This window comes from Cyanistes caeruleus, chromosome 3 (assembly GCF_971803275.1).
Source record: "Cyanistes caeruleus chromosome 3, bCyaCae1.hap1.1, whole genome shotgun sequence".
In the NCBI taxonomy this organism is placed as follows: Eukaryota; Metazoa; Chordata; class Aves; order Passeriformes; family Paridae; genus Cyanistes; species Cyanistes caeruleus.
In genome coordinates, this window is record NC_141703.1 from 16,802,756 (window position 1) to 16,826,558 (window position 23,803).

At 35.4% G+C, this 23,803-nt stretch overlaps 2 protein-coding genes across 2 annotated transcripts in view; one reads left to right on the forward strand and one right to left on the reverse strand.

Annotated features, from left to right (window-relative positions):
* The window catches only part of CTPS2 (CTP synthase 2), a 60,133-nt gene that overhangs the window by 386 nt on the left and 35,944 nt on the right, over positions 1-23,803 (forward strand). The window contains 12 exon segments of the mRNA XM_023918427.2: positions 1,210-1,415; positions 3,687-3,857; positions 4,133-4,233; positions 5,989-6,105; positions 6,789-6,872; positions 9,445-9,525; positions 10,874-11,025; positions 11,276-11,408; positions 13,419-13,507; positions 14,410-14,504; positions 15,307-15,369; positions 15,984-16,027. Of these exon segments, the coding sequence (XP_023774195.2) occupies positions 1,250-1,415; positions 3,687-3,857; positions 4,133-4,233; positions 5,989-6,105; positions 6,789-6,872; positions 9,445-9,525; positions 10,874-11,025; positions 11,276-11,408; positions 13,419-13,507; positions 14,410-14,504; positions 15,307-15,369; positions 15,984-16,027 (1,296 nt within the window). The 5' untranslated portion in view covers positions 1,210-1,249.
* S100G (S100 calcium binding protein G) lies at positions 20,540-23,016 on the reverse strand. Its single transcript, XM_086880008.1, has 3 exons — positions 22,977-23,016; positions 22,605-22,764; positions 20,540-20,782 (listed from the first exon to the last, which is right to left on the reverse strand). Exons 2-3 carry the CDS (start codon positions 22,734-22,736, stop codon positions 20,669-20,671), a joined length of 246 nt encoding a protein of 81 aa, XP_086736134.1. The 5' UTR covers positions 22,737-22,764; positions 22,977-23,016; the 3' UTR covers positions 20,540-20,668.

Consider the following 23,803-nt stretch of genomic DNA (forward strand, 5'->3'; position numbering starts at 1 on the left):
GAGTGAATTTCCAGACCACCTGCAGCTCTCTACCTGTTTCAAATAAATGCGTTTCCTGAAGCTGCTGGGGTATCGCTGTTTTTGCTGAAGTCACAGCAAATTTTTAATTTTGGTTTCTGTAAGCAAGATTTACGAGTTCTAAAGTGCTGTGTACTCAAGATGTATACCGTTGTTGAAATTACCCCCCCTGTTTTCCTGAAAAGAGCTTTGGAAATGGCTTAGATGTTTATGATGTTAATGTTGACAACTAAGTTGGCTGAGCTCTGAAGGAATAGTCTAAACAGAGGTAGGGTCCAAGTCTTAAAATCTTTTCTATTAAAAAAAAAAAATATATTAAAATTAAATAACAGGGAAAAGTTTATCCTTGATGTTCCTTTTTCTCCTGACTTAAATACATTTAATGGTTAAATGGTTGTCCTTTTGATCATATTGATAAGCAAATAGTTTATTAATTCCTAATAACAGAAATGTGAGAGTGTTCCTGACAAACACTGTTACATTTCAGAACTCAGTCTCCTGAAGATCCACGCCTTATTTATATTACTTCAGTATAATAAAAAGTTAAAATGTTCATTGACTATCTGCTGCTTCATACCAACAGCTGAAGAACCATGCTGCTTTGATTTATACTAAGGGCCATTAGATGATGTGCTGTTGCATGTTGTTTTGGGTGAATTGGGTATTGAAATAAGGAAAGATTTTCTTGGCCCTAGAGTTCTTGCTCTATGATGAGCCATGCTGTCACTGTTCAGAAATTGTTCCATGATTAGCCCCCACAGCCACCTGAATGGAATGAGAATTCGTTTACAGATGAGGTACGTGTTATCTTGTCTCAGATGGGTGGAAAAAATGCAGCTTGTAGCTGATGAACACTGGTACCTTTGTTTGCTAAAACATATAAATGGTAAAAAGTTTTTGTAGTTATTTTGTGGATTTGCCACCCATCACTCCTTTCTGTGTAGAACTGTAAATTAATACCTTGGCTCTGTGTGTTGATTAGCCTCATCAGGACCTGTTTAGGTGAATCTGTTTATCTTATATACTGGTTTTTAACCTGGGAGAGGTGAATCCTGCTCCCAGATTCCAAAATGGTCATTTTTATTGTGTGTTGCTGAAGGTCATTTAAGTATAGATTCTTTGCAGATTGAGTCTCTGATCTTCCCAGACATGAATTTAACGTTCACCAGATGTACATCTCTCTTGGTTTAGATTTCCAGCTCAAGGTCTGTGCACGTGTGCTGATTTTCCAATGAAGTACATCCTAGTGACTGGTGGTGTCATCTCAGGCATTGGCAAAGGGATCATTGCAAGCAGCATTGGCACCATTCTGAAATCATGTGGTCTACGTGTCACTGCAATCAAAATTGATCCTTACATAAACATAGATGCTGGAACCTTTTCACCGTATGAACATGGTATGAAGATCAGTGCTGTTCCCTTTCCCATAAACATTTGTATTTACAATTATGTGTTCTGGTTTTATTTTTTATTATTTAAGAAACAGTAGTGAGTGTTTACAAGTTGTTTTATCATTACTTTGAAAGTCTGTTGCTTACTCTGTGTTCTCAAGGACACTGTGTGCTCTAAGTTAAGAAACAGAATCAAGTTTTTTTGAAGATACTGTTATGAGCAGATGCTTCCTTTCTCTAAAATACCACTTCACTGGGAAAATCCTAGCCTGGGTCAGTTAGTGCTATCTTCAGTTCAACTTGATTAAAAACCCCTCTTAAATAGTGTTATAAAACTTACTTGCAACTTAAGTCCTTAACAGTTACTTGAGAATGCTGTTCTGGGTATTAGTGCCTTCTAATATAAGTACCTTCATGAGAGTTAGCTTAAATTCTCATTTTAGTAAAAAAAATCTGGTCAAAAACTTTAGTGAAGCTTAGAGAACCTGCTAATCCTATGATTTTAAAGTAGATGCATAATTTGATTGGTTGGTTTTCTAAGCCACATTGGTTGTATTGACTGTTGCTGATGAGTTAGAAGACATTTTATTCATAATGTTTAATGTTCCTTCTACTGTGTGGCTTGTTACTTGTACATTTATTAAAAACTGGTTTTCCAAGTGCCTTCAGCCAGTAGACATTTCTAATTATTTTTATGGTTTTGGATTGTATTTGCTTACTTTTAATTCACACCAAGATTTTTGGAACTGAAGATAAATATGTGTATCTCCTTAACTGAAAAAACATGACTTTGCTTTTTAAGTAGAGGAAGAGCAGAGCACATCAGACCTCTCTTAAAACGAGGGTTTTTTTTTGCAGTAAAAGAATTTACTGCACTTTAATGAGCACATGTACTGCTGCTTAAGCAGTTGGGTGGGTCATACAACTGCTGTGATTGCTTCAGATTGTGAGGGTATATTCCTTCCCTGGACCAGGTACAGGGGAGGTGGAATATTGTGGCATGGAATTCTATTTTTTTCCCTGAAAATTTTCTTACTGCTTGTGAAGAAACACTGGCTTGCTACATAGTACATGGAAGTTACATGAGCCAGAATGGCAAGCCTCCTTCATTAACATTTGGACAGAAATATGATTGATATGATTAATTCAGTGATTTCCAGTAAACATTAGAGGCTTTTTAATAATACTTCTTGTATTCTTTTCTTTCAAGGCCTGCTTAAGAGAAATGTTGATTCCATTTGACTTCTTGGCAGAAATTATGATTTAGAGGATGATTTATGTATAAATATATGATAATTTAATACATTGTCTACATATAGGGGAATTATTAAGTGCCCACAGAATCAGGAATAATTCTTCCACTCTGTTTTACACATTGGAGTGATTTGTTAGGCAGTTCATGGAAGTGGAGTGCTGTACTTTGGTAGGATATATATACATTTCCGTAGTCCACTTCTTATTTTTTTCTGCATTAGTCACGTAACTTGTTTTGCCATTGATTTATTGGGTCATGGCAGAATATTTACAGTTTTTCTGAAGAGCTTTCCAGCCTTACTTCAAGATCTAGAAAATTGAGTTCTGTCAGAAGTTGACTAGATTCAGAATTTAGAGATTCTTTAGAGGCCTAAGAAAAGTGTTAACCTGAAGGGTATTTTAAGTGGATTTTTTAGGGTCAGAAGTAACCCTTGCTGTGGACATGGTGAACCAAATATACTGGATGAAACAACTGACTCAGAAACAGTGATCATGTTTGAAGAAGCATTTTTATTCATTATAACTTTACTCCTGATCCAAGCCTCAGTCATTAAAATAGATCCAAACAACAAGAATTTATAGTGAAACGCTTTGAGCATGTATAATAATTCATGCTCATAAAAGCATAGTTTTTCTCTCCTGCAATAAATGAATATTTAATTTGTTGCTGGTTTATGATTCCTAGGGATTGTTTTCTTCCAATGAAGGATTATTCTGCTGTTGAAATGCTGGTTAAATGTTTATGTTACTTGAATATTTTGGCAATATAACTTACATTTTATTTGCAAAATTATATGTGTCTGAGGGATGGACATTAGATGTAAAACTAATGACTTGGGTATTAAGTCATACAGAATGACAATGCAGATTGAGTTCCAGTGTGGACTTTATTGATATGTTGTTATCATATATAATTTAAATTCTTTTTATTCTATTTTAAGACATCTATAGTATTCCTGCTGTGTGTTTAATAATTCTGATTATTTTATTGTTTTTCTGTTTGGTTTTGCTTTCTTTTTTCAGGTGAAGTTTTTGTATTGAATGATGGTGGAGAAGTTGACTTAGATTTGGGGAATTATGAGAGATTTTTGGACATCAATCTCTATAAAGATAACAATATCACCACTGGAAAGATATATCAGCATGTCATTAATAAAGAAAGACATGGTGATTATCTGGGAAAAACCGTTCAAGGTAATATTTTTAATTTTGTGGGATACTAGTTCATTCAGTCTTCACAAAAGAAGGGATCAGCTCGAATAGGCTGCTTCTTGCTCCACCACCTTACTCCTTTCTCCCTTCCAAAAGATATGGGTATATTCCTGTCTTCTGGGCTCAAGGAAAGGAGAACTAGAGAAAGAACCTAGTACTTTCTTGGCTTTCTGTTCACTTTACCCCTTTTGCATGCAAAAATTCATAATATGGGCCTAAAGTAAGCTGTGCTTGCCTTCTTTGGTTTTGTTTTATAGTTGTTCCACACATTACTGATGCAGTTCAGGAATGGGTAATGAATCAGGCAAAAGTTCCAGTGGATGATGACAAAAAGGAGCCACAAATCTGTGTAATTGAGGTATGTATGGAACCTTTTAGGTTGTATATCTACAGTGAGCACAATGAGCTCGTTTGCTTTCTCTTTCCTGCTTCCTGTAAAAAGGTCAGACTGAAGTTTTATGGAGAGCAGAAATTCAAAGACACATTCTATATTCTTTGCTTTGTTCTGAAAGTGATAGGCATGGTCTTACCTCTATAGCTTTTGTTTACTTGAGTAAATCCACTCTAGAATATGTCTGAAATTGAGCTTCTTCAGAATTTATTAACTTAGAGAATTAAAGCAGTTACTGTAATGTGAACTGTCTATTCCAAGATCGATATGTTTGACTGAAGCTTTATATTTTAATAGTTAGAGAAAACTTGTGTAATACTTGAAATATTCTATTGTCAGTAAGGAGGACCTTTAACATTGTAGCTTTCCATAGAACTTCAAATGTTCATCTTGTTGCTTGTGGTCATGCTTAAAGGAATATATTTAAACAATGTGTAAGTTAGTTTTCCAATTTCTGATGCTATCTTTAAGATCTTTGGAGGCAACTTTGTTAATTACTTCACCCGCTAATGTTCTGCACAATGGAAACGGTGAGTTTTACCCATGCTTAGTAGGGCATTGAGACAACTGGATGAAAGCCAGTAAGTGCTAGTAGTATTATTACAGCAGAAAATAATGAAAAAATATTATATTTGAGAATATGAAAGAAGATGTCACAGATTAATGCCAGAAGTGACCACAGCAATCAATAGTACTATAAGGTATGTGACCCAACAGCAGAACTACTCAGTGTTTCTTATGCAGAACAGTTTGCCTTGATTGAAATACTTACCAGTGTATCTATACATCTTTTTATAATATTCACAGTGGGAGTCAAATATTTAATTTAAAACAAATATGAAAAAGTAAATACAAAAGTTGCACAAAAACATTAATAAGTGATGATCATATCACTCCATAAGCTACAGGTTTGGTTTTGTTTTGTTTGTTTGTTTTTTTTATTGCACACTTGTACCTGCAGCCTGATAAAATTATTTTTCTTCAGTACTCTAAAAATAATGGTAACATTTTTTTCATTGTAAAATTCTGAAGGAGCTAGACTAAATGAGTGTGATGTACAAATGCAGTTGTCAGTTTTTCTGGTACTGGAATACCAAAAATATGTAATTCTGGCCAAAACCACTTGGTGGCACAAGAAGATCATTCTGAAATACAAGTATTTCATCAGAATTGTGTGCAAAGCTGCTTTATTCAGTGCTTAGTCTGCTATAGCTCACTGTGTCTTTGGAAGGCATCTGATTTCTGCCTTTATAAATAAATTTCAGCATAAACTTAGTCTTGCCTTTTGGTTTGTTAATAAACAATTATTGATGTTGGAAAGCTATGGTATTACTGAGAAATGTCTGTCTCTAGTTAATCACAAATTAAGTTTTTCTATGCAAAAATCTTCACATCAGCTTAACTATTGATTACTGGTTCACCCCTTTGAACACATGCAGTGTGAAGCATGTATTATTCAGCAGCATTACACATCTTCCCGTGGGAAGCTTATGTATTTGGTGGAAAGTGAACATAACAAAACTGGAAACTTGTTTAATGTTTTCCACAAGAGGCAAACTGTGCAGAGTAGATGAAAGCACTTTGTAGAGTATCTTTGCAAATTTCAGTTGTCAGGGGTTTTTTTTTGAGATAAAAGTTTCAGAAAACATCTTGAAATACATGAGACTTGTTTTTCTTTTGTTTTTGCTTTCTGCCACTCTGACATATCCATTTTCTTTTCAGCTGGGTGGAACAATTGGAGATATTGAAGGAATGCCATTTGTTGAAGCATTTAGACAGTTTCAGTTCAAAGCAAAAAGAGAGAACTTCTGTAATATCCATGTTAGCCTAGTACCACAGGTAAGTTATTAGAATTAATAAAATAAATTTTACTCTATATTGGCTCTATAGTTGTTTACTTGTTTCATTAACCCTTTCATGCTGGAGTCAAGACCACTGTAACTCCTTGTACAGGACTAGAAGTATTTTTTATTTGGACTCTAAATTTTGCTCCACTACTCACTGTGGATATTTTGGTTAGCAAAGGTTTGTAATGATGATAGATTTTGCCTTCTACAGACAAAAAGATAATTGCCAACTACAGCTGTGGATTAGAGGATTGAACAGCAATTGAGAGGATTAATTCTGTGTATTTGGGAACAGAATTATTTACTACATGTGAATATTCCAAGAACAGTCACTGAAGGTTTTGTGCTGTGTTGGACATTCTCCATTTTTTAGCCATATCCAGCTTTTGGAATATTCTTCTTCTGCCTCAGAAAATGATATGGAATTTTTTTCTCAAAAAAAAAAAAACAAAACAAAAGAAACTTAACCTGAATTGGAACCCTTTGGTTTCTTCACAGTATTTCATATACAAGTAATAACAGTGGTGCCATTTCTGTTTCTGGCATATTATGGCTCTTTTTTGGATATATTTCCTGCAAATAATATTACATGCAATGAATTTTCTTTTTTGATCTGTAAGTGCTTTGTTAGTAGATGTGAGTTGGTATTTGAGCTTTCAAAATGTGCCTTTCCAGCCTAATGCTACTGGTGAACAGAAGACAAAACCAACACAGAACAGTGTTCGAGCACTGAGGGGTCTAGGCTTGTCTCCAGATTTGGTGAGTCAATAAATACAGATTTTTATTTATAGGTCATCTAGAAATGTCCTTACATAACCTGTGTTCAAAGAAAAAGCTGTAGTCTCTCAGAAGAGATGAGAATATTAGAAGAAATGCTAAATATGTGCTGCATAGCTCCATTAAAGCCACAGGAAATCAAATTACTCAAAATCACCCTAAGCTAACTTAATTCGACTAACTTCTTGCAATATCTTGGGACTGTAGCTATGTTCTTCTAAAAGCATGCTTTTGCAAAAATAATACTTCACTGCTAAAAATAATTGAAATCTCAATTCACTTTGTAGGAAGATCTAGAATGTTTCTATCTTGTAACATTCAGAATTTTTTAATGCATTGTTAAGAAGAAGCAATGTGTATTTCCTCAAAAAAGAAAAATGATTCTTAAGAAGATAGTCACACAGCTAAATTTTGTGTTGTGCTTCTTTCTGTTCTTTTTTGAGCTCTTTCATTTTACATTTATGAATGTTTTTAACTAAAAACCAATGGATTTGGAAATAGGATATGTGAAAGATGTGTTTGGTGTCAAATGGTTGTGACATGGAATCATAACCAGCTTGTGTAAGGAAAGATTTTTATTAATGTAATGCTGTACTGTCCTCCAAGTTTCACGGCCTAAAGTCCAAAATCCCTCTTGAAGTGCTAACTGCATAGGGAAAGTTGCCTGTGCTTTTTGGAGGCATTTAAGACAATTGCCAGGGCCTGACTTCTCCCTCCACTCCAAAAAATAATTTTCTTTAAAAAGCCTGTTCAGTGAGTTTGTGTAATAAAAGGACAACAGATGAACATAGTCGCTATCTTGCATCTTGGGTTCTTGCCTGGGGCAGTTCTGGGACTGCCAGGAGCACAATATAATTTTTGTTTCTTGACTGCTGCTGTTGATGCCTGAAGCAGGGACAGATCTCACTCGGGGTGCAGCCTCTTGATGCTCTTATAAAGTTCCTTGAGTGCTGTTTCAGGCCAGTATTTAAATGGTTGCTGTCTTGGCCAGGCAGCACATGGGGCAGCTCCTTCAGGGGCAGCCAGGAAAGCTTCCTGCATGAGCTGTACTGCCAGGCTGCCTGAGCTGCCTGAGCTGGCTCATCCTGTTCTGAATCCCTGCTGCCTTCCTGCCTGCTCCCGGGCATCCCTGGGGTGGCTGCTCAGCTCTGTGTGCCTGAGCCTCTTTGTTCTCCCCTCTGTTCAGGGTGTTCTCAGTGCCAGATGAGCAGGCTGTGGGTGCAGAGATCCTGTACTCTGATGCAGCACTTGGAGCGTGCATTTGTCAGGGCTGCTCCATTGGATTCAATTGCTCCTCATCTCCTGTGTGTTATGTTCCTTTGTGGTGTATCTCTGCCATTTTTATTCTGGTTTTGTTGTTTTCATGTTGATTCTGATGGTTTTGATTTCTGTGTCTGCATAAACTTTAATTTTGTCTTTAATTAAAGACAGATGATAGATTTCAAAGTGGGTTTACTCACATGCTCATAATATCAAGGTTTATGAATTATACCTTCAGCTTCAAATTGTACCACATTTCACATATGAATTATGCTCAAGTGAATAGAATGTACAAATTGTTTCCTAATTACATTTTGATTTAAAAGCACACTAATTTTCCCTTGCCTTTTTTTTCTGCTTCTAGAATTACTTCTAAGGGTAGGTCAAATTAATTAGACTCCATTGGTATCAGTGCAGCTAAGCTACATTAGCAAGGTGATCAGAGGGCAGCTACAAGTTTCTGAGCAAAAGGGGCTTGATAAATTATGTAGTTGCATTTGCTAGAAAGATGGGGAAAGTAATGAACCTCGCAACAGGATGATCCTAATTTTTGTTATACTTTCAGGTTTCAAGATAACTTAAGGGAGTACACAGTAATCAGTAGGCACTTTACTAGAGCAGTTCTGCATTTTGATATGGTTGCCTGGAGTTAGGTAATACAAAAAAAAAACCCTTCCAACAAACATGAAAACATATAACTATTTTTTTTTCATTGGTTAAAAATGGTCAATATTTTATAAAATTACTGGGGTTTAAATGTATCAGCAAAATACTAGGACCAGTAAAATCTCCATATAATTAAAAATTAGTTTTCTCTTCTTTGGCCTCCTTTTTGTCATGATGTGTAAATTAAAAAGATGCTAAAGTACTGAAATACTCATGCATGTAAGCTAAGAATTATTGCTCTCAATTTAAATCTGATCCTCCTGATAAGATTACAATATTCCTTTTGATTCATCATATTCATACTTACAGAGCTGCTAGACTTGAGGCAAAGATTGTTCCAATAGTAGCTATAAGAAAGAAGAATTTGAGGAAGCAATATTACAGAGAATGCCAATGAGAGATGAATAAAAATTGGTCAGTATGGGCAGGTGACTGATTTTCTTCTGCCTTGCTTGTGATACTTGTGAGCTGTCGTATATTGTAGAACTCCAGAAGATGGGAAAGAGTAAAAAAAGGCATATTTGTTTGTGCTCTGCTTCCAAAGGAGATTAATTTCTCTCTGAAGTACTGAGGATCTTCTATTGGTTTGCCTAGTAAATATTTGAAGTTTTTCCTTTTGTTATGACAGATTGTCTGCAGAAGTGCAAAACCTATAGAGATGGCTGTGAAGGAGAAGATTTCCATGTTTTGTCATGTGGAGCCTGAGCAGGTCTGTACTTCAATATTATGTGTGGGAAAGTGTACAAATATTTATTTGCATTTCTCTTTTTCAACTTCTGACTGCTTCATTCATATGTAATTGTTTTTATAATTTTTATCTTGCTCTTTTGGATGCTACAGCATTTTCAAAATATCAGGAGTATATATGTTAAGTTTTATGTCAAACAGTCATTAATAATTTAAATGCATGTTGCATAATAGCTAATAAAAATAGATTTTGAGTGCATGGTTAGTTGTTATACATAGCATGAAACGGTACAGTTTTCACAACTATGGCTGGTTTACTTCATTATTTATTATTATGTATTTATCACCCATAAATCGTCTCAGGCGATTGTAATAATGGATGACCAAACTGTGGTTAAAGCTAGGTGATTTGCTTATGTCCACAGATGGTCACAGCCACATAAGCACTCTTACTGTGATAATATATAATAAGCTATTTATGCCATTAAGCATCCATCTACTGCATAGTGATATATTCTTCTATAATTCACATCTGTTTTTTTCCTTAATAATTTACAATTAATTGCTATTTGAATATTAATTTTGATTGATTGACTGCTCTTTAATATTTTTGCAAGTGAGAGCAAATGTAATGGGTAATGCTGAAGGTAGAACAAATGCAAGTGGTTCTGTGGCATTTCAGATTGGATGGGCACATAGAGAGGCATGGGGCAGCACACACATGTTCAAAGTTTGTGATGAACAGAAGTAGCTCAAGGGTAGCAAAGAGAGTATCCTTTACTGTTACGTCTTCAGGGAAGAGAACACTCGCGCTCAGGATTCTGAGTTCTGTGATCTCAGGTAAACCACACACAATCAGCTTAATTGCTGGCAGATTGGGTGCAGTTTATAAGAAATGTGTTCTTAACAAAAAGGTCCTTAAATGGACTGTTACATATCCTAGTTCACTAGCAAAATACTTTTAGGAGACTTTGTCACAACCAAATTTGGTCTGTTTTGTTAGGTTTAATTTGTTTTCTTGCTTTCATGGTTAATACTCTTCAGGTTTGTGAGAGGGGAGGAAGAAAGTGCTAGCAAGCACAAGTGCTTGAGGGGCCAGATGTTTGCATTAAAACTGATGCATTGATAGGCTTGACAAGCCTGTATGATGGTGTGAAGTAAAGCATATTTTTACTTTTTGAGTAACTTCTGTCTTGTAGATTTAATGGAACCTTAAATATTAAATAGCTGTGCTCTCCTGCTCATTCAAAAGGAAGGTATTTAAAAACCAGAATGTGTGTAGAATAAAAAAATGCATGTAGTATCCAAAAGTAGAACAAATGTTTTCTATGAAAAATTTAAGTTTTTTATGTTCTGCCTTTTTTTGTTAGGTGATATTTATCCATGACGTTTCTTCTACTTATCGAGTACCGATCCTATTGGAGGAGCAAGGCATCATTAAGTATTTTAAACAGAGGCTAAATTTACCTATTGATGACCAGCCAAGTGATCTTCTAATGAAGTGGAAGAAAATGGCTTGCAGGTATTCTACATCCCTGCTGCTTTCTCTGGAAGTGCTGTAATTCAGGTTTGGTTTTAGCTGCTATGAAGTCACCAAACTGGACTGACTGGGTGTAGTGCTTATCAACACCTGTGAATGGTCTGGGTTTAAAACCATTGGCAGTTTGGAAATTTTGGAAGATATTTTGTAGATCTAAGAAAAAGCAAACACTGTTAAAATGATTTTATTTTGTGAAATTTGGTGTAGTGACTGAAGAACTTGTTTTTATCAGATACGAAAGGTTGCTGAAGGTGTGTTCCATAGCTCTCGTCGGCAAGTACACAAAGCTAAGTGACTGCTATGCATCTGTTTTCAAAGCTCTGGAACACTCTGCACTGGCAATTAATTACAAACTGGATTTAATGGTGAGGATATTTCTGGCTTTTGCTTTCAGGAATACTTTGATTCTACTACTGTATCATTCTGTGGTAACCTACTAGTTCCCATCATGTGAGGCAGTTTTAAGTCATGTGAAAATTAGAAAAAGAATCATGCAGATAAATACTGACTGGCCAAGCATCCAATTTTTCAAAAGAAATGTTTACAGATTTAAATATTTTACTTGAAACTAAACTTACCTGAAAGGAACACTGAAGTTGCCCAGACTGGATCTGGTGAAAAAGCAGACTTTATCTGCAAATTTATATTTACTATCGTAGTTTCAATTTCACTTGTTTTCATGACACGTAGTTTTATGGTGAACTTGGCAGTCCTGGGTTAACAGTTGGATTCAAGGACCTTACAACCTAATTATTCTATTACTAGAAAAGAGCAAATGTACCAGTCTTAAAAAAAACAAAAAGAAAAGGTGAAAGTTAGGATTTTGGGAAATGGCAGGTGGTTAGACTTCTTTTGTTCCCTGAGAAGATTATTAGCTAATACTCTAAAAAGTTGTTTCTGTGTGCATGAAGAAACATGAAAGTGGGAACAGCCAGAATTGATCCCTGGAGATTTTTAGATCCTTAAGCAGTCTGCTCTAATTTGACTTGCTTTGAGCAGGGAGTGAGGTTTGAGACTTCTCCTATGTGATAGTGTCACTGTTGTGTTTTGCACTGACAGCTGCAGAGTGGGAAATTTTTTTTATATGAAAAATAGCTTTGCTTTTAGCAAAAAAAGGTGAAAGATGCCCTGTCTGCAAATGCACAGCATGCTTCATGTGCAGCTGGTCTTAATTTTGGTGAGGCTTCTGCATTAACAAGCATGAAAGCTGATGGCTGCTGAGCTCCAGTGCAGTGTTGAAATGTTAACAGACACAGCTCCCACTGTAGTTAACTGTCCAAACCTCCTTTTAGTGTTTATGCCCAGAGGCTGTCAGTACAAGCCCATACTCTGAAGAAACTGCTTAACCTGAATGATGAAATGTTGGTGCTTCTTAAATTGATAACTGTTTGTTCTCGATATGTTTGGCAAGGAGAATGCAAGTAACTCCAACTGTCATTAATTTCTCTTTCCAACCTCGCAGTATCATAGTGTCTTTTTAGTTGATTGTGTAATATTCTTCTAGTATAGAATAGCAACATTCAAAAGTAGTTATTTTTCTGTTGTATTTTTGATGCCTTCTGGAATGTGGAAAAAGTAGAAAATATTTGCTAGAAAGCAGTCTTGTCTGGGAAACTTTCAGCAATCTCCTTGTCAGTTGCCTTTCTCTGCACACAGGTGAGTTCTGCCATTTCAGATGATCTCATTTTTATGGAGAATGGACTCTACATCAGAATGTTATTAATTATGTTAATATGAGAAAGACTGACAAAACCCAGAATCACACTCTGATCTTTTGTGTCCCCAGTGCAGTACATTTTCCCCTCACTTCACTCTAGCGGTGCATCAGGATCTGTGCTTTTTAATGACACTGGAGATTCTAATGCAGTATTTCTAGTAGGGCATAGATAATGAGTTTTTCTCCCTTTCTACCCAAGAATCCCCAGGAACACCTTTCTCAAAGACAATGCAGATTCTTCCAATCTTACAATAAGATTGGACAAGCTGTGGCACGCAAAAGCCAGGAAAGTAAACATCCTGGCCATATCATAATGGGAAGGCAGGATAAGGTCAGCACCAGTCCTTGTTTAGCCCTGGTTGCCATAGGAAATTAACCTGGTTCAGAGTTACAAAGCATTCTAGTTAGTCTGCTTACCTGGAGGCTGCAGGCAGACACAGCTCCTGAGCTATGTGCAAAGAAAAGGGCACAGATTGCTGCAACTAGAGCAAACACCCCATCTTAAAAGCAAATACTGGGTCTTCAGTGAAGTTGTTACGTGTTTATTGGCAAATTCACTTGAAACTCCTAATAATTTCTCTTAACACTTGATTATATACTGTTTGCTGCTCTTTCTGTGGAAGAAGAGACCATTTCATTGCATATTTTTCTTTATTAGTACATAGATTCAACAGAACTTGAGCGTTCTACAGAAGCAGAGAACTCAGTGAAATATCACCAGGCATGGCACAAACTGTGCAAAGCAGAGTAAGTGACATTGGGCATTCTGCATCCCAAATGCAGACAATGATACTTATTTCATGTGATGAAAAATGTTTCAATAAATCAAATAATTTCTCAATGCATCCAGAATTCCGTTACTTAAGTGAAAGGATAAATTGCATGGGTGGTGAAAAGCTTCAGCAAATTGTAATATCAACATATATCCTCAAGGTCTGCTGAATCTCTTTAGACAAATTGCAGGTTTTTGGCTGTTGATTTAGGGTTTTGATTATTTTGTTGTTGTTGTTGTTTTGCTTTTCTGAATATCTGGACTTTTTATATAGTGCAGATCAGTTGTCAAATATTTTTTGTTGTCAATATGCAGCATAGTGAAGAGTGCTCGTAAATGCACACTGCAAATGTCTCTGTTAAGAATCATTCCTAGGATTTAAATTTGTATTTTTAAAGGGATGTTGTTTCTTGTCTAGATGCATTTAGTTTTTTCAGTGTTAGAAGATCTAAATTTTGGGTGTTAGGATTTTAAGTAGTGAATATGTAGCTAGTTTATTTGAGCTATATTTATTTAAGCAGTGGAATTTTCACTGTGATGAAATTTCATGGAAGTGTGATATTGGTCAGATGAGGATTGGGGTGGGTAGATGAAACGTCTCCAATTTTGGAGTTAATTTCTTTCTATTCCAATGGTCATAGAAAACATATGTTTTCTATTACATTCTGTAATGAATTGTCCTTGCTTATATATATAAGCTTTTTTATATAGATATAAATATAAGTTTTTTTATATATAAAAGTTATATATATATATATACACACATATATATATGTTATATATATAAGTTATAATCTCAAGTGTCTTCAAGTTGTGTGGATTCATCTGCTGGCTTGATTCTATATGTTAATTCTTTTATATATGGCTGTCATTACAGTGGCATTCTGGTCCCAGGAGGTTTTGGAATTAGGGGAACAGAAGGCAAACTCCAAGCTATCTCCTGGGCAAGAACAAAGAAAAAGCCTTTCCTTGGTAAGATCATTAGAGTGAGAAATTACTGTGTTTAGGAATGTATAGCAAGCTAATTGATTTGATTAGAAAAATACAAAACCCAAACTCCCACATTAGGGAAGGATGCTGTCTTAGGCAAGTTTATGTGATGTTGTGATTGTCTGCCATGTAAAGAATCCCCAGGAGCATAGTCCTGTACCACATCTGCTGTATGAGGAAGGAAAAAAGACAATCCCTTCTGAAAAGGTTTAATTTGCATGTACAAAAATGGAGAGTCTTTGCTTCTCATTGTAATTATATCAATATCATTCTCTTTATTAAACAAAGTGCAGAAAACATAGGTGTCTTTGGACCACTTTTGCTCTATTAAATGTTTTTATTTACTGGTATATGTTATTACGATAAAGTCTGAAGACATTGTAAGTGCTGTTTGTGTGCCTCTGAGGCTTTACTTCCTACTCCACATTTCTTACTTTTTTTAAAGTGTCTGAGTAGTTGCCAAAAGAAAGCTTGCATCAGGATATATCCAAGCTTTCCACTTCTGTTTGTCTTTGCAGTAATTTTTGGTAAAATAGATGAGAGGAATAAAGTATCTTTGAAAGGGTTTAAAGCACATAATTACGTCACATGTATTTATTGTGTGCCACATTTGAAGTGTGAGTTTTACATTGAGCAGCTGCTTTTGGTTTAGCTTTTTGTAAGTCTGTATATATGTAACGAATACCAAGATTTCAAAGCAGTCAGGTTTAAGACAGAACAGCAAGTACTTAATTAGTCCTACTCTTTCTCCTGGAAATTCTGGAGTTTCTGTTTTCTCATTTAGGAGTTTGCCTGGGAATGCAGTTAGCAGTTGTGGAATTCGCAAGAAACTGTTTGAATTGGGAAGGTGAGCTCAGGATGCTGGTATGAATATAATTCGTTTAGAGGAATTTTTATTCTCTATATGAAATGTATGTCTATTATTAGAGCTGTTTACAGATCTTATGATTGTTAGATACTTAACTCTTGCAGCAAGATCATTTTCAGCTAGGTACCCTTTGCTACCTCTCTGTGTAAGGGAGTAATAACTCTTTGTTATGCAGATTGTTTCAAACCTGCTTTTTGATCTAAGAGTGAAAGTGTGCTTAGAGTTCACCTCTGGTCTTTCTGAAGTGTGCTGGTGGTGAGAAGTAAAGACTGAGAAGTGGTTTTCTCACTTGCCTTCATTAGCCAGAGTGGCCAGACAAGAGCCATTGCAGTAGTAGTATGAAGACATTTAACTTATTAATGAATTTCTAACACTAAGAGCTGAAAGGAAAGTGTTTTGGGAAGCAGGAAAGGAAACTTATGTGTCTGAGGTCATATACTTCCTGTGATTGCTTCAAAAGTGGTGCAGGATGCATTTCAGCATGTGAGATTGTAACATAAATGTAGACAAGCCCTGAAATGCCACAGAGCTGTTATGAGTTTGTAGTGCATGTAGAGCAAATGTACTGTGTTTACTTTGAACTTCTGTTCCAGATGCAAATTCTACAGAATTTGACCCAGACACAAAAAACCCAGTTGTAAGTACTGTTTTTTCCTTGCATGTGTTTGTGAACATTCATCTTTGTTAGAAAGGGAGCTCCTCCTGTGTTAGTTTTTATGTGGTAGGACATGAGGTGGTATCTGCTGTCCTTACTCAGTATTGTTTAGAAAGGTATTTTCTTTTGATAGTCTCTTGCCATTGGCTCTTTGCTTCTGTGAATTGCCTTAGCTTTATTTTTGTAATTTTTCTAATAGTTTCCTTGCGTGTAAACTCATGCTGGGAGTTTGCTTTACTAGAGAATAAAATACGAAAGGGAACTGAAAGGTGTAGCACAAACTATTACCAAAATAAAAATTTATATGACAAGATAAGGATTAAATGGAAATGGGTTGAAAAATTCTTATATTTCTTATTTATACAAATATATATATATATAGATATATGTGTATATATTTAGTATAAATAACCACTACACCTGTCCTCCCCATGCATCTTATGGTCGTCCTTTTGACAAAAATGTCAATGCCCCAGATATGGCAGGGCTCTCTGCATCATATGCTGGTGATAGGATTTTAGAGTGGATTTCATCACATTATTAATGTAGTAAAACTTAAGAGTGATCAGGGAAAGAGGGTTTTTAAGAAAACGAAAAAGAACAGAAATAAATATGACAAATAAAGTAGTATTTTGATATGACATGCAAACATTTGCTCTAGTGGCGAATTAGGTGGGCTGCTCACAGTGGCCTACTGTTTCTTTCAAAAGAATTTTGTTGGATTTGCAAGTAAAACATACTTTTTTCACGTCTGCTTAGTCGGAAATAGGCTTTTAGAGCATTTGCTCAGTTTGTCAAAGTTGCTTTTTGCATAGGAAAGATAATCTAGCCAGAAATTTTGAAAGTAAATTGAAGACCTTCAGAGCTTCAGGGTGAGACTAGCTGCTAGAACTTGGTAGTGTTTGGAGAAGTCCTCAGGTGAGTGAAGATAAACTTTGCTTTTGGCATCAAATTTGTGGCACTGCTATAGTTAGAGGTCTCTTCTTTCTTCTTGACTATGTGCAAATATGTACTCTTTCACTGCAGGAGTCAATTTCATAATAGTAATATGTTGTAAAATGTGGAAGATGTTGAAAGCTTACTGTAAAATTTTAGGTTGTAGGAGGGTAGAGCACAGAAGACTGATTCTGGGGCATCCTTATTTCTAGAGCTTTTTGAGTGCCAGTTTTATTTAATGGTATTTAACTGGGTGATTTGTGGTTTACATTCAAGGGCAAATCAGGTAGATAAGTTAAAGAGAAAATTATGTGGACATAAAGTTAAGAAAATAATGGAGTGAATGTATGTGTCATAGAAGATTAATACATTGTTTACAATGGAAGTGTTATTATTGCAGTGTGTATAATGGATAGTCTGTTTTTCTGAGCTGCATTAAGGTTCTGGAATTGGTTATTGACAGTCATATTTCAGCATCTTAATCTGATCTTTGACACCTCAGTTCTGGCCAAGAAACAGATGTAAATCATTCCAAGTGGGAGATTTGCACTACCAATAATTACAGCTGCTAAATAATCTGCTTTAGCAGAGTCTATTTTGTGCTGAAAGCTGTTTAGATATTCTATATAATCAATAAAAACAGTTGGAAGAGAAGCAGATTACTGAAGCTTTTGAACTATCAAACTGATGTAGTAACTGTGCCTAACTTAGGACTGAAGCAGTGTATTTTTATTTTGGTTTTCCCTCCTTTGAAAACTGAAGAGGGAGAAGAAAGATACTTGTGAGGCAATAATTACGTTTCCTTTTATTTTTTAAAAAAGAGACAAAACTTGACATGTAGTTTGGCAGGGGAACTGAGTGGCATCATAAAATATGCAGTTACTTACATTGCTTCTTAATTTGCTGAGCATTCAGGTACTCAAAACTGTGCTACTGAAGTTGATAGCTTCATGTAAAATACTTAGAAAATATTTTGGTCTCTTTTGTTTTTCTTTTTATTGTCTTCATCTATGAAAATTTTAATCTTTTTCAAATTTCTTTGCTGGAAATAAAAACTGCAAATGTCAAGTACTTATGTAACTCAGTATTACAGAGAATCACAGAATCATTTAGGTTGGAAAAGACCTCCAAAATCATCAAGTCCAAACTTAAACCAAATACCACCTTGTCAACTGCACCACGGCCCTAAGTATCACATACATTTGTGTCTTGAACATCTCTAGAGATGATGACCTCACCACATCCCTGGGGAGCCCATTCCAATGCTTAACAACCCTTTCAGAGAAGAAATTAGTCCTGATTTCTAACCTCAACCTCCCATGGCACTGCTTGAGGCCATTTCCTCTCATCCTGTCACTGGCTGCCTGGGAGAACAGCTCGATCCCTATCTGGCTGTAACCTCCTGTCAGGCAGTTGTAGGGCTTGATAGGGTCACCCCTGAGCCTCCTTTTCTCCAGGCTAAACCCTAGCTTCCTCAGCAGTTCCATGTCAGATTTGTGCTCCAGACCTTCATCAGCTCTGTTGTTTTCTGGACATACTCCAGCACCTCAGTGCTCTTTTACCCAGGACAGCTTTCCAGCCACTCTTCCCCAGGCCTGGAGTATTGCCCTTAGTTCAGTAGGGAAGATGAAGGAGATACATGAGCTGTGAGCACAGCCCAAGTTCTTGGTCTCATCTGGGTGGATTATTTGCAGGTAATGTTCCCATTATATGTTTTTAAGCTTTCTGCTTTATTTCCTAGCCTTTTTGAAAAATAATGATGGGTAAATTTTTACCTCCTTTGAAGGAAGGATGGCTGTTCAGAAAAGCAACACATTTGTTTGAGTGTAGAGCTTGCTATGAATTTTCTTATGCAAGTGGTAATTTCAAAAATAACTCCTTTAAAAGGAAACTATATGGTCTGAACAACTAGTGAACTGGATTCACTGGATGGATGAAGAGTTATTTGTTTTTTTCCATTTCCCTCATCTTTCTCTACTATTAAACTTAGATTTATTTTTTTTATAATCCTTTTAGTTATGTTCTTAGTCAGTTTTATTGCAGCTGCATCTAATACTGTTCTGGAAGAAAGAAATAACTTTCTGAAAATAATATTCCTCTTTTTTTTTTTTTTTATTAAAGAAAGCTAATTTTAATTGTGTTCATTGTTTTTCATGAACAATTACACCTTGTATAGGATCATGAACCTGAATTTACTGCACTGGGTAAAATAACTGCATTTCTATATACTCAAGAAATTGTGCAGAAGTATATTTTGCCAGTAGGTGACACTCTTAAAACATGTTAGTTTCCTGGTCCTCATGTTTCCTGTTCAGATTGTCAGTAACCTGATTAAATTCCAAAATTTCTAAGGTTGTGTAAGAGATAAAAAGGAATGTATGTCTCACACATGCAAAAGCGTGCCCTAAAACTCTGTGATTATACTCAGGTGTGTGTGTAAAGTTGCTAGTGGAGCTTAGTTAGCATAGTGTGCATGTAGTGCAATTACTTTTGAAATCAAAGCATACTGTTAATTTAGAATGTTTTTGTAAACCAGAAAAAAAGTAATACATACAATTTTCTTTCTTCCAAGAAATAACACATTTCAACAACTAAAGGGGTTTTGTAAAAGAATGGCCTGGGAGCATGTTAGGACAATCATAAAATGTTTAAACATCATATTTTTTAAGGCTTCTATTCATGAATCACTGGTGTGGAGTACTTTATTCCTCATTTCATGGGGGGGGGAAATTCAGATAGGAAACACAGTAGCAGGGGGATCTTGAATTCACTTCACAGGCTTTGTAATTAAGCCGAGTCTTTAAGTCCTTAAGCAACACAGATCTAAGTGATTTATCAAGATAATGGATGATGTTGGTGTTAAAATTCAGTGAAAATTTTCAAGTTCTCTAGTAGGATTAGTGCCTAATCCACTGATTACTTGTCTTCAAAATGTCCATTCTTCATATTTCTCTTTTACTAATTTCTTCTTGAAGTAGATAATAATGCCCATGAAAACACATCTCATGCAGGAATCATGCAGTGAAAAGGTTAAGACTGCACCAAATTACGCTAATGAACTTCAACTGCAACAAGTCACTCAGTTTATATATATATATATATATATAAATGTAAACATATATATATATGTCTGTACTCATAGAGTCATAACAAAAAAAGTACATACTTATGTAAATATAATTTTAAATGAGCATCTAATGTTGCAGTTATCATACTTGGTATTGTTACACTGCTATTGAAAATAAGGGCTTTATTTTCTAAAAGTTTGAACTGCTTGTTTTATGAAGTGTCATCTTTTGCGAATGATGAAACTGAACTGTGAGGAGTGTTGGGGAGTACTCCTCAAATGGCATGCTGCACCTTTCTTTTTGTCTGTTTTAGAAACTGTGTGATTTGAATTTCTCTAGAGGTCCAAATAATAGCCCAGGTAAAGCAGAATCTGTTAAATAACACCTCAAATGTAGCATGAAGTAGAAACAGTAGTTCTGAACTAGTTGGAAGACATTTTAGCTGGAATGTGTGGCTGTTGACTGTGAATGAAACACAATACAAACATACTTTCTTATCTGTTAAATCTTTATTCCATATGCTTTAAAATAATAACAAATCTGTGGTTTAGATGTACACGTAATGTAAACAAATGCCAGGCTCTTCTTCAAAGCAGTGATACTTGTTCTTGCAGATGCCTCACTGTCCTGTACTAGTTATCTTTTTTACAATCATCATAAACTCATCAAAGCTGACAGATCCATCCTTATTTTTGTCCAACGATTTAATTATGTTATCAAGTGAGAATTGATCCTGTTTTTATAGGACAAGAATTAAAAAAAAAAAAAAAAAAGAGAATGAAATAATTAGATCACCATGAGCATTTTTCTATGAAGAATGTTGCCAAGAAATGATGCAGTCAATAACAATCCGTGTTACTAGTGGTGTATTTACTGGTTTGACTGGTTAAGCTAGGAGGACAGTGTCTGCGCTTGCCTGTCAAAAATGTTAACAAAGATATATAACCATTTGAGAAATATAAAGTATTACTCAGATGAGTTACTTCAGTCTTCTGTGTAAATTCGGAATCTGGGAAATGGAGCAGGTGAAATAGCTGCAGCAGGTACATGATCACCAGTAAAAATTAATATGCATACAACCTACTCCTTTATTAGATACTAAATTGGGCCCTGCATGCACGTTTTGAAAAAATGTTGCTGCTTTATGCTTTGGGCCAGGATCTGAGGGTCTCCTTCCCTCCCTTCCCCACTCTTTAGTAGGAATACTGTATTTACTGTTAAAAACATCTTGCTAATGTATTAAATTTAGTTTAGATTATTAGCTTTTATTTGTTGTGTCTGGTAAAGAGTGCATGTAGCATCCTGATGCAGTGAATATTCTAATAAGAGCCCTGATCAGGCTAATTAAATAATATAAGCTAAATTTGGAGTTATAATTTAAATTTATAAAATGTTATCTTTTGCTCATACCATGTATCTCTGCATGTTTTGTAACAACCTGTTATGTTTTGATATTGATTTATTATGGTGCCATAAATGTCTGCAAACAGACCTGTTGCTTGAAAATGTCTGAGGTCCAGACAGAAAACATCAGTATTTCTTTTTCTGAACAGTTCCATTTCCACATGTCTGGGAAAATGTGTATGATGCTGAATTGTCTTCAGCGTTATAAAAGCATTGTATTTCTGAATTTACCATCACATTTCTATTAATTTTTAGCAATCAATTTCTAAGCTGTCTTTTGAGGGAAAGAAAAAACCCTTTGTGTTTTAGTAGGGTTTTTTGGGGAGTCTTTTGTTAATAAGCCATTTATGTTAATTGAAATGACTAAATTGGATTACTGTCATTCTCAAAATACCATATTTTTCTATGGAATTGCCACTTATTTCAGACCTTTAGCAAAAATTGCTTTTGTGAGATATCCAAAACACAGTATTGAAAGATTTGTCTAGCAGAAGAATCTATATTGAGTCCTAATGTAGTTCAGGAAAGATTTGGCAGGGAGTAGATATAAAATCAGAACATAGGTTTTTGGTTTTTTTTCTAGATACAGGAAATTGGTATTTCTCTCTCTAGCTTGGTGGCATTACTTTACTTAGAATCATTCTGGAATGGCAAAACTTCTTTTATTTTGTGTTGGTGGTAATTTAATGTAGATAGAAATTGGCTGAGGTCACTTGCTTTTAAACGTGTTCTATTGTTTCACTTTATACATTCTTTTAGGTTTATAGATTCTTTTCTGTATGTTTTATAGATTCAAGATGAATTCTTTAGATTGAATTAAAAATATTTTATAAGACTCAGGTATTTCAGGTAAAATTTGGCTTGCGTGAAAAAAAACCCAAACGCAAAAAAGCAAACCCAAACAGAAAAGGTCTTAGATTGTTTTGCATTTGATTTCATAGGACTTTGTTATAAACTCTGTGCTTAAATTTCGGTTTGGAGCTACTGTTCATCAATGTAAATGAAGTTTTATAAGCCAAGCCTTATTTAAGAATTAAGGATTCAGTGAAACCATTTGGGCACAGTAATCTGCCCTGAACATCATTGCCTGTATTTCCTTTTTCTTGTGCATTCCATGCAAGCACAGTGAATACAATGAGAGTGAAACTTACCTTCAGGTACTGTGCAAATTGATTCTGAAGTAAATTCTTCAGCCCACCAATGGACAGTGCACTGGTGCTGCCCTCCTGTAAAGCATACTGGGTAAAATACTTCAGAAGGTTTTCATTGAGTAAATGTTCCATGTTTCTCTGATGTTGTCTTGAAGAATAACTGCAAACAAAACAGACAATAACAATCACAGTTTGAAATATATCTGACACTCTCTTCATTGTCTAATTAACCATTTAATGAGTAATACTTAACCTAGATGAAAAGAGTTGGATTTTTTTTTCCTGTAAAATTGATAAAGTTTCCCAGTAAAGGAAATTATCTAAGTTAGGTTTAAGGATTTGAAAGACCCAATATATTTAGGTTATGCTTACCTCACTCAGAACCCGAAGCTTTCAGATGTATCCAGCAATGAGAGTCTCAGATTGGGACAACCTTTATAGTTGCTGGCATGCTCCACCCTAATTATGAAACTACCATGTGTCATTGAGTCAGTGCACTAGTTATTGTGTTTTCAGTAGTCAAAGGAATAGGATACTTTAGCAGAAGAAATGAGTACTATTTTCTTTATCTCTGAAATGTGTCATCATTATCCACTGCACTTGATGTATATTTACTTGGTCTTTATAGTTGTTACTGGAGAGGTTTTCTTGCTTGAATTTGTGTATTCTTCATTTCAAGATGAATTACACTCAGAGAAGTGTGAAAAAGACTCCTGTGGCGATATGTATAGCATTTGTTATTATAGTGGCATTTTAGAAAATGGCAACTATAAGGGTGTTTTTAAAATATCCAAGTACGTAAATAAAATATTAAGAAACTACTTGATCTTTGTGTGTGTAGTTAATCACACTTCTCCACATTGTGCTATTTCTTAGCACAGGAAAGAGGTGAAGTTCCACTGGAATAAAATTTTTGTTGCTAGTGCTAAGAATCAAAACATTCCATGATGTGAATGGAAAAAACCTGAAGTATTCTAAGTGAGAAAGTTGAATGTGAGGTTCTGAAAAACAGTCCCTTCTTGGGAACACCTTTATAACTGAGTATTGTGTCCTGCAGGTTCTTCATGTTCCGTTCTGAATGTTCCAGTGGTTTTATTCATGTTCCATTGATGTTCTGTGGGACATCTTGGACTTGATAATCAGCCTTGGTTGATGCTTCATGACCCAACACTGTGCAGCTGCTGAGTTGCTGGCTCTGG